We start from the raw sequence: 11412 nt of genomic DNA, 5'->3' as shown, positions 1-11412 counted from the left end.
TGGTTCACTGTAGGACACCTGCCCTATTGCTCTTACAAAGTTAATTTAGCGGAGAGGATTTTTTTTTTTTTCCCTGAAGAAGTAACATGTTGCCTGATGGATGAACAGAAAACTTAGGTATTAGGAAAGGTGTGGTAACCTCACAGTGTCACCAGAATAGCAGAAAACATGTTTGGAATATGATCATTCATATGTATGGTTTGTCCTATTAGCTGGCTTAAAGCCTCTAAAAATTCATGTTTTTCCCTTTGGAGTGACCTTAGAGATAGAAGGAGCTCAGTGGAAGCTACCTTTACTGAGGAGGAAAATCTGAGTGTAGTTTTCCTTCTTGCAACTTGGAATTCAGAAATATGCCATTCTGATGTAGACACGAGGGAAATATTCTAGTGCATGTTTGCTCTGTCCTCCCTGGAAAAAAAAAAAAAAAATGCTGATTCTGCAGTTGAGTGTGGCCTGAAAAAGCTTGTCCATGTGGAAGACACAAGCCTAGTGCTTAACCGCTTTTCCCTTTGCACAGCCTTATTCTGCAGGAGGCCACAAGTACAGCATGTTAACTCAAACTTTTCAAAACCATGAAACCACTGAATATCTCAATATCCGCGTGTGGACTCTCATTTGCCTACTCTGTGTTAACAGAGAAACATTTGGTTTTAAACAAGACTTTATTTAAGGGGAAAAAGTGTATAGGATTACATTTGAAAATGTAATTACTGAAAAGATAAACCATATGTTGTAAGTCTTTGTTTTACCTCCTTCTCACTGAGGCCCGCCTTAAAGAGTTCATTTGGAGGTGTATGGAAATTCTAATTCTTCTGGAACCAAGCTGGAGGAGCCAAACGTAGCTTACTCACAGTCATGTGTGTTTACATTTTGATGTAGTTACTGCCAAAGAATCTTATAGTTCAGTGATATAGTCTTACTGAAAAAGAGCACAGAATATTGGCTCAGCGATACAGAGCCTGAGGGGGCCACACCTGCCTTCCAACTCTTCCCATGGCCACCTCCCCAGGACAGTGGCTAAAGGGAGGCTGGGACAAGGATATTGAGACGAGGGGCTGCAGGTGGGAGGTATGGTGTGAATGGATAAAGAATGAAAATTGTGTTTTCTGGTTCCTCTTAGGTTAAGTTGAGCGGGTCATGTCCATGCCACATTACAACTAGGAACAAAGGGTAAATAGCCAGATTGGGCCCTCACCGATGCTAAAATCCATCATAGGTCAGTCCAAATCTTTTACAGAGGATAATTCTGAGTCTTGGTAAGCAGAATTAGTAACCCTCTCTCAAAGGAAAAAAAAAAAAAAAAAGGCTAACCCTGATACCTATTTCTGCCTGTTGTGAAGTTACCTAAGTTAATTTGGATACGTACTACTCTTGGGTTGTTTTTGGTAGGTGAAGGCAATAACCCAAAATGTTTGAGGTTGATAAAGGCTACTCTTCCCCCCAAATTCCTGCTACACGGTTATAATGAAAGCAAGCTTCTGACAAATTTCATCACAGATACAGACATTTTAAAACAAACTTTTATGAGCAAGCAAGCACAATACAATCTGTTCTGTGAGTTCAATGTGGTCAAGTTCTCTCTTCTTTTAGTTACTCTGACCAATGTCTTGCAAGAAAGTTTAGCTCAAGGCAAACTAGACAGTATTTTGGAAGCAGCCTTCCGATACGTGTTTTGCAGCAACCAGAAATCCTTGTAAACCAGTGGTTGGAGATAGGCCTATTGAAAGGAAAATTGTGGAAGACTTTTAGAGAGTCCAAAAGATTACTGGGTGTTTTAGTAGAGAACTAAGTTGTTTAGAGCATATTCTTTTTTGGTTATTTGATTCTAAGGGGTTTTTTGCCTTTCATTGTCTTTGATCTATTTTACAATTCTGTAGATCTAAGTCAACCTGTAGAAAAGTGAATAGTAATACAAATAATTCTTGTCTATATACATGCAAATACATTCTCTCTAGTGCAGGTTCAGTTGACTTACCTTTTCTAGAGTAGAAGAAGCCAGTTTTGTACCCATAAAGAAAATGTACTTCAGTATAACCAATTGACTTACATATTTGTCTGGTCTTTGAGGTTTCCTTTGAACAAATTGCAACCTCTTTTCTGATTTTCTCACTAATTAACGAGTCAAATAAAATCTTTGATACATGTCCATTTTATATCATAGAGTCATGATTTTAACTATTTAAAAGAAATGTATCTCTATCACTATGCCTGTCGGCTTGCTAGATTCACCAGAGAGTGAGTGAATTAAAATATTTTATCCAATTTCTAATGCACACAGCTTAAATAACTTTAATTTAATAAAATATTTCACCCAATCTATGTATCTCAAATATATTGAAATTTCACTAATAAGCACCCAATTGTAACATTCATTAATCTAAATACTGACTCCAAGAATCTGATATGTATTGTGTTAATTAACAAAGTCTCAGGGGCTGATCAAGATATGAATAAAAGAAGTGCTTTTAATAGACACATGTGGCCTTTCTGATATGATACTAATTGGTTTTTCCAGAGTACAGATTTTCAGTCGAAGGAAGTGACTGTCCTTAGAACTGAAGCTTAAATTAAATGACATATTTACAATATCATAATGTCTATACTGAAGTATTTTAAAATAAGCTACAAACATCATAACACTGCCCTTTAAAGACATTAAGAAAAACCCTCAAAGTGGAAAGTTTCGCATTCTATAGCACATTAGTTCATGTAATCTTTAAACACAAAGTAATTTGGCACTTACATTGTTAGCAAATGAAAAGTTGATGAAATTTCATTTGGGTTGAAATGAATCCTGACAACTTGAGTATCATATAGCTATTCACAGAAATCTGCAGAAAAAATTGTGTGTATTGAACTTTAATATAAGTATGTATTTTTTGAAGAGGGAAAAGAAAGAATTATACAAAGTAGGTAGTAATTTACATATAATAACAGTGCTTCGCATTTATATATACCACGGTTAACCATTTCAAAGTGAATTTGTGACCCAATAAGAGCTAAGCAGTAGAATTTCAAGCCAATTCAGCAGTAAGGATAAGCAATTCCTTCTCCAATGGAACATCTATAATGGGGGAAGGAAACATTTAAAGGAAGGACATTTGAGTAATGGGGGAGAGTACTCAGCTCAGAAAATGTTTTCTAGTCACCTAAAGTCACAGAGTAACTCATCTGAATACTAGGAGCGTTTCCTACTTAAAGTCATAGGACAGAATCCATTTGAGTTTGAGAGGGACCTCATTTCTTACAGGTTTCATGTTGTATGGGATTGTGCAATAAAATATGAGGAACAGGAGTAACAGTTGCAAAAGCAGTAAATGTTCTGTTGCAAATCTTAGGGCAGTTGAAGCCAAAATCCTGTATTTTAAGATGGAAACCTGGAACAGTTGCAGAGAATTGAGGACTGAGTGCTCTATGAGGGAAGCAATCAGACCAGCTTGATTCAATGAGAATTGTAGCCACATACAATTTGGATTGGAGACAGTATGGAGACAACAGAAACAGGAAATGGGGCGAAAATATTTCTCTTGACAGCTTGGCTAAGGGGCTCACTAATACCCTAGAGAAGGGATTTGATTAATTTCCACCAGAACTACATTGTTCTTATATCTGCAAGTGATTTGCAATTTGCTGTACACTTTCATGCTTGAGCTGTTAAAAGCTCATGTTATTCCAGGGTATAGTTTTAGTTTATATAAATTTCAAAAAAGTAGTAAAGTTAAAGAAATAAAATCTTAAGTTAAGATAAATCTCCTTAGGTTATGTTAAGAAGCATTTAAATCAGGAGAACTGAATGGACAATTATAGTTCCTATTTTCATAGATCTATTAAGTATCCTTTATAAAAACTGATTAGAACAAGGCTGTTTCATTGGATCAGTCAACTCTTGTTTCCACCATATTGTTTTTTCACCTCTGTCCTTTTGCGATTGCCAACTGAAGAATGTTGCTCGCCATCTGGCTCTACAAGGGTTGAGTCATTAGCCACTGCAGTCCCTGACCTTCAACTTGCCCTGAAAGGAGTTCAGGATTGAGATCAGGAATGAGACACTCTGTGCTCTGGGAAAACTGGCAGAACAGGCCTTCAGATCGTTTTTCAGGAGAAAATTTTTATGAACCCAATTTCTTGCATCTTCCCATACTTAGAAAAGCACTACAATCATTAACTAAGATATCTGTTTCTCATGACTAGCAGCAACTGTCTACCGAGATGTGTGCTTGATTGCACGTTTTTTTCAAAATCACACATATGCTGACCTCCCTCCCACCTCTTTGGAACAGTTTCTCTGAGCTAGCTGAAAGGCTGTCTCCTGGGCTACGGTCCTCAGTAAGTCCCCAGATAAAACCGAAACTCACAGCTCTCAGGTTGTGCATTTTTATTTCAGCCATCACTATGATCCCCCCTTTAGGAGTCACATTCTCCAGTCTAGCAGTACCCCTCCCCCAACCCCCTGCCCCCGAACACTAGGTTCACTTCTGCTCATCCTTCCACACTGGGCTTACCGTTCAATTCTTGCTGGAAGCCTTCACTGACCCACACTGTATGCTACCCTGTGCATAAGCCTATGATGGTATTGCCACAGTTTATTTAGTGTTTCTGTCTCTATCTTCCCACCTGTGAACCCTCTGTGGGCAGGAGCTGTGTCTTATCCATCTCCATATCCTTAGCAGCTTGAACCATGTGTCCAGCACACAGTAAATGTTCGACAAACACTGAGGGGAAGATTGAAGGAGTGAACTGTAATTTCGTGTTAATTTAACTCAACACTTTCATATTACATAATAGAAAACAAAGACCCAACTTCCTTTTCTGGCCTTGTGTCAGACAGGGTGATCTTCTACAAAACACTTGTAAAAGGCATGGAAAATGTCATCAACATTATCTCCAATGCACAGAGTAGCTGTGATTACCAGGGACTAACTTTAAGTGGAAGTTTGAAACCGGAAGGTGAAGGATCACTGGGTTTGCTGAACACTTCTTCACCTGAATGCTGGTTTTAGATCAGGTGGGAAGAGAATCCAGGGCAAGGTCAGGGGAGGGTGGGGGAGGTGAGGGAGGTGAGGCAATTAGGATGTTTGAAAGGCCACACCCTTATGAAAATATGGACTGGGAAAAAAATCCTCATGAAAAGGGAATGATAAAGAAACTTGTCTTTTTCTGTTAGGGTTCTGGGTAGCAAAACAAATTTCCTGACAATGTTTAACACAGATCCGCCATCATATGGGTTTTGACTGATCAGCGAAATCCCAAGCTAAGGTATTAATATGATGGCCCACCAGCATCCTGGGGTGTCTGACAGAAATATGTAAATTCCCGCTGGAGGGGCAGATTTCAACCTTGATGCATAGGCTTGTCAGAGATATACACAGGCTAAACAGGAACACACTAATCAAAGTTTATATAACACACAAAGAAACAAATATGCAGGAGGCCGACTTGTTGGATAAATAGCATATAATGAGTATGCTTAAAATGTTTAAAGAAAAATGAGCCCCACTTTGGTTAAACAGGACTCAGCAAATTTGTGGCAAAAATCTGAACTATATTATATCCAAGGCTGGCTACATAATTTGCATGGTCCAGTGCAAAATGAAAATGCAGGGCTCCTTGTTCAAAAAAGGAGGAAAAAAGTGTCATTAAAAGCACTAAAGTAAAAAGTTTTTTCTTTAAAAACATTCCGTTACTTGTAAAACATAATAGGGATAATAATGTTGCCTGAGTAACAACATAAACTTACAAATTGCAATAATATGTTGGCTTCATAATTTTAAATAAATAACAATACTTTATTAATGTGATATCTTGATTAATCATAAAGTTTTTCTGACTCAATCTTCTACAAATTTATTACGTCATCGAAATTTATACTTTTAGAAATTTTATTTTCAATCAATGTAATTGAAAGCAGGGTCAGTTCTCTTGGCAGATGCAAGATTGCAAATAATTCTTGAATATTCAATTTTAAGAAGAATTTATATGTTGATGCAACTGTTACTGGAGCTGTTAATAGTATTTTATAGACTGACAACATTGGAATAAATCATCTAGAGCTGATGATTCTTATAGAACAATTTTTTAGAAAAGATTTCACTTTTTATACACATCATGTAAGTATGAATTTAATTTTCAATGTAAATGTACACAATGGCATTTTATTGTTTTCTCTAACATTTCCTGTAACTTGCAGAGGTCATATAAAAAAAACCAAAGGTGGCTTCAAGATTTATATACAATTCAGAACATTTGTTTATACATTATATTATAATATATTGAATTACAAAGGAAAAATGATTTTAAAATTGTCTGCCTTGTTAATAGCTAGTTATCTGAAGCTTCATGTGAGAATAATGTTCTTTTTTGTTGACTGCAACAATCTTTAATTCCTGTATCTAAGTTTGTGGAGATTTGCTTTGCAATGCTGTAGAAGTTTGCAAAACCAGAGATTCTAAATCCTTTAAAGAATTTTAATAATAATTGAGTATGGTTTATTGCAATGTCTGTGTGCACAGTCTTATTCTGTAATAATTTGCTGACAAAGTTGACTGCTTGAGCATAGGTATTTCCTGTTCTAGCGCTCAGACTGGAGAATTAGTTTTGGTACAGATGCTGTAAGGACGGGATCTGGGGATGAATGGGCTAGCTGACCTCTCACCTCTGGTCTTGGTGCTGCCACTGTGCACAGCCCCTGTTCTCTCCCTCCGCCATGGCCATGGCTGCTGCTGCCCCAGTTGATGCTTTTGCCCCATACTCACTGTACCAGAGTACCCAAGTCTGTACATACATGTGCTGACACCTGGCGTATCCGCTCTGCTCATGCTTCATTCTCCCATCCAACTTCACTTACAAAGCACAAATTCAAAGATAAAATTATTAAGGATTTCAAGTCAGGGACAGGGAAGCATTAGACCAGATGCTTGGCCCTTTTGAGAACAGGGCCCTATGCAGCTGCACTCGTTATCTTCCCATAAACCTTGCCCTGATTGTGTAACTTCATTTCCTTCTCCCTACCACATTTTAAAGCGGCTAGAGCAAATCTATTCTCCAGTGAATACTGGAAAATCAGTGTTGAGAAGATAATTACTGGTCTATGTTCAAACAAAGTAGTAACCAAAACAAGCGTAGAACCTGGACCATTTGACTTTAAGCTTGAGATTGTTTTAGATTGTTTAGGCTATATTTCCACAGTCATGCCAAGGGGAAGGAGGCTGGGGGAGGGATGGATTGGGAGTTTGGGATTAGCAGATGCAAATTGTTACATAGAGGATGGATAAACAACAAGGTCCTTCTGTATAGCTCAGGGAATATATTCAATATCCTGTGACAAACCTTAATGGAAAAAAATATGAAAAATAATATATATATGTATATATTATATATATATATAACATAAAGTTATATGTGTAACTTTTTAAAAAGTACACAAATTTCCTTAGCTAAAAATTTTGATGTTTAGCAACGCTCCCCTTAGTTTAATACTAATTCTATAAGTGAGAACTGGAAAAACTTAGGCATACTAGGGATTCAACTTAACCTTACATGTAGCCCTGAAAAATCCCACTTAGTATACTATACATATGATGAAACTCAAAGGATAATTTATTGTTCTCTCTGATGAGCTCGCTTTACACAGAAAGTCAATAGTATTAGGAAAAACTTTCCAAAACAAATGTGTGTATCTGTGTAGTTGTATGCATATACCACTCTGTGAATAGGTAATCACTCAGATTAGATAACACTTTTTGATATTTCCGTATGTTTCATATGGTCTTTATGTGCACATGGAATGATCCAGTATGTTGACTGGTAAATATTAACAACATATTTCTAAGGCTGGTCCACAACCAGTTTCTAAGGAGATTAATCCTTCAGTCCTTCTATTGGATCCCTCCCCAGTCTTTGCTATTTCCATCACTGCCTGAAACTCACTGAATCTGGAGTTGAGACCAAGAGAAAGTTTACGGGAGAAGTTTTGGATTTTATTCTTCATGATGATTTGAAAGAAAGGTCCATTAAAAATGGCCTTTGAGAAGCTGGATGGTTGAAATGCTATTCTAACGGCACTGTTGGAGGCTTTGGACATAGCTAAGTAAAGCCAGTTGGATGAAGGGTAAACTAAACTCATTCTTTCCAATGTCTTGTCTATCAGGAAAGAAAACATAAGGGCTACGTCTTCACTTTTAATATGATATGATAAACACAGGAAAGGGAACAGCATTCATTGTGTTTAATATCCCATGAAGGTATTTGAGCAAGGCAATATTTTATTGTCTGAGAATATAACAAATGTCTATGTCATTTCCCAGGAATGAAACATGTCAAGAAATGATCATGGCTTGGGAAAGAGCATGCTTTTGCTAATAAATCATAGAATGTAACATAATATGGTGTGACTATGTTAAACAAATAATTATATCTACAAATGGAATCTGAGCCAAAAGGGAAACATACACTATTTTGCTTTGCTTTGGACTCCACCCCACACTCACACAAGCATACATGCTCATGGTGCACACACATCTCACGCACATACACCATATCATACTTAAAGATCAGGGATGTATTGCTTGATGGCCCAGAGAATATAGACTAGTGGAAGCACAGTTGATTTTGGTTACCTCTGCCCCATTCTCCTCCTCTGAGTCTCCATGTCTATGCCATACTCCAGTGATGGAATGTAGAGGAATTTTGTATCCTGAGCCTGCTTTACTTAAAACCTAGAATAGAGTAGGAGTTGCTAAAACTGACTACACAGTTGACATGAATATCAAAAGCCCCACCTCCCTTCTATCTCCCAAACACCAAAACACCAACTTTCCTACTTAGAATCTTCAGGCTTGGTATTTCCATGCTCATTCTAAATTTTGCTACTTGCCTGCTTTTCTCCCATCCCCTCATATTTGAGGGGAGGTAAGCCACATAGTGGTTTTTTTACACAGTAAGTACACAATAAATTTGTATCATGTTAATACATGGAAATGTTTTTCTGAAAAGCAGATGAATTATTTCTTTCTACTCTATCTACCTTTTGAAAAGAAACTGAAGCAGATACCCAGAGGTCTCTGAATAGATCCAGTTATTCTTGATTTTGTTCTGAACTTCTGAGGCACCAGATCATTCATTCTGATGTCTTCGTGTCCTCAGAGATCGAGTGTACCTGCTTTAAAGTCTGAGCAAGCTGGGTAGGGGTGTGTGTGTGTGTGTGTGTGTGTGTGTGTGTGTGTGTGTGTGTGTATGGGCTGGTGGGGGGGGGGCCGGAGCCATTCTCAGCAAGTCTGACAGAATTTTCTAAATGTTATTACTGTTGGCAAAGTCTTATCTTAGATAAGGTGGTAAATTAGTAAACTGCCATGGAAAAGTATGATTTTATAAAATTAGACGGGGTATAAAGAAACACAATTAATTCCAGGCCCTCAGGCAAGAGAGGTGAAGTAACTGGAGTCTTTGTGCTTTCAGATTATCAGATATACCATCTTTTCTTCTGAGTAATAGCAGGCACTCTCTGGCTGTCAGTGGAAATGCCAGGTATGCACTTGCAATGTGGACGAGGCCACCCTAGGATTACACTTTGTTGTCTTTAGGGAGAAAAAGAGTGAATCACCCTCCAAGGGTCTGTTTTCTCCCATTAACCCTAAACCCCAATGTCACAATTTATTACATCTTAAAAATGACCAAAGATTGGTTACCAGCTCCAAATTAGCCAATAAGATCCACAATGAAACACCCAGAAAGCCCCATCAATATGAAAATACACGTTAGGCTCATGAAGTGTCTTGAATTTTAAGGGATGGTGCTGGAAAGAGTTTAGAGAGATGGAGATTGAGAAAAGTCCTCTTTCTATTTGCACAGAGCCTCAGGCTGAGAAGGAAAGAGGGAAAAAACAAACATGCAAGAACAGGGTACAGAGGTGTACCAACTAATGCCACATTCCATGGGCCAACACTATGTGAGGACATCAAGGGAGCTAGTCTACAGACCATGAAAGATCTACCCTCCTTTTGCTATTGGATCTCAGCTCCCTTTGCATCTTCTGAGAGGTAAGTTCCAAGTTCTTTCAACAATCAGTCTCTGAAGTGCTGTGCAGCTAGGAAGTATCATCTCAAGTAGATACTTTAGACCACACAGATTTTCACTCTTCACCAAAACAAGATAAAAATGTAATTGAATTAAGAGTTAAAAGGGATGGGACTTAGAGGTGAAACATGGTTCAACCTCTCATACAGTGTTATGTAAGGTCCCCTTTGCAGTAATTTGGTAGAAAATGTCCTCAGAGGCACTTGTTAAGAAAAAAAAATTTTAAATGTGAGAAAAGAGACATAATCATCACTGGAAAAATGACTTTTTCTTTAGGCAGAACCTTTCTGCTGAGAGGGAAGATTTACAACTATCCTAATCTAATTCATAATGTACGTGGGAGTCACCAATATGCTACCTCAAAAATAGCCTTCACATATGTCAGCCAACAGTTTACTCATTTAAGAAATATTTATTGAGTACTTACAGTATGCCAGATAGCATTCTGAGCACTGGGGATGTGGCAGTATACTCCTCTCAAGGGGCAAACATGAAATAAATAAGTAAACGTTGGTTAGAGGTAGCTATTTTAGTGTGAGTGATGAGGGAAAGCCTTTCTGAGAAGGAGACCTTGACTGAATTTCAAGAACAAGACAGTCACACGAAGATCTGGGAAAATGACATTCTGGGCAAAGGAAGAGCCCACTTGGAGATGCTGAGGCAGAAATGGGTTTGGCATGTTTAAGGGACAGAGTGAAGGGCAGAGTGGTAAAAGGGAGTGAACAACAGAGAGAGTGGCCCAGATCAGATCAGGCCTCACAGGCTATAGTCAGAACTTTGAATTTGATTTTAATTGCAATGGGAAACCCTTGGAGGATGATAATCAGGGGTATTATGTGATTTTATGTTGCAAAGATATCAACCTTACTGCTCTGTGAATAAGAGATTACAGGGGCAAGAGACGATTACAGGGAGACGAGCTAAGAATATTCAAGTAGTTCATGTTATAAATATCCGGGTGCTAGGCTACAGAAGCAATAATAGGAAACACTTATAAAATGTTTACCATATGCCAAGCACTGTTCCAAGCATTTTAATTATAGCAACTCACAGAATCCTCATAACAACCCTACCGCAATTCCATTTCACAGGTGAGATAACTGAGGCCCAGGAATTTTGAGGGGCTTGGCCATAGCAGTTAAGTGACAGAGCTGGAATTCAAATACAGATAGTCAGGCTTAGAATCTGTGCTTTCAATTATGGTAGAAACCATAGAAACGGAGAAACACGAATTAGTGTATTAGTTTCCTACTGCTGCTGAAAAAAATTGCCAAGACTTTAATGGCTTCTACATCATGAGTTTATTACCGTATAGTTCTGTACCTGAGAAGTCTGAAATCA

At 38.0% G+C, this 11412-nt stretch overlaps 1 protein-coding gene across 2 annotated transcripts in view; it reads left to right on the top strand.

Moving 5' to 3' along the window:
• The window catches only part of LOC309630448 (uncharacterized protein), a 37430-nt gene that overhangs the window by 19957 nt on the left and 6061 nt on the right, over window positions 1-11412 (top strand). For both annotated transcript variants that reach the window (XM_082395736.1, XM_082395735.1), the window contains one exon: window positions 9847-10034. In XM_082395736.1, coding sequence (XP_082251862.1) covers window positions 9847-10034 — 188 coding nt within the window. The remainder of the gene's footprint in view (window positions 1-9846; window positions 10035-11412) is intronic.

Source organism: Balaenoptera borealis (genome assembly GCF_965194805.1).
Source record: "Balaenoptera borealis genome assembly, chromosome: 1".
NCBI lineage: Eukaryota > Metazoa > Chordata > Mammalia > Artiodactyla > Balaenopteridae > Balaenoptera > Balaenoptera borealis.
The sequence above is the reverse complement of the archived record's forward strand: the minus strand, read 5'-3'. Positions and strand labels throughout refer to the sequence as shown.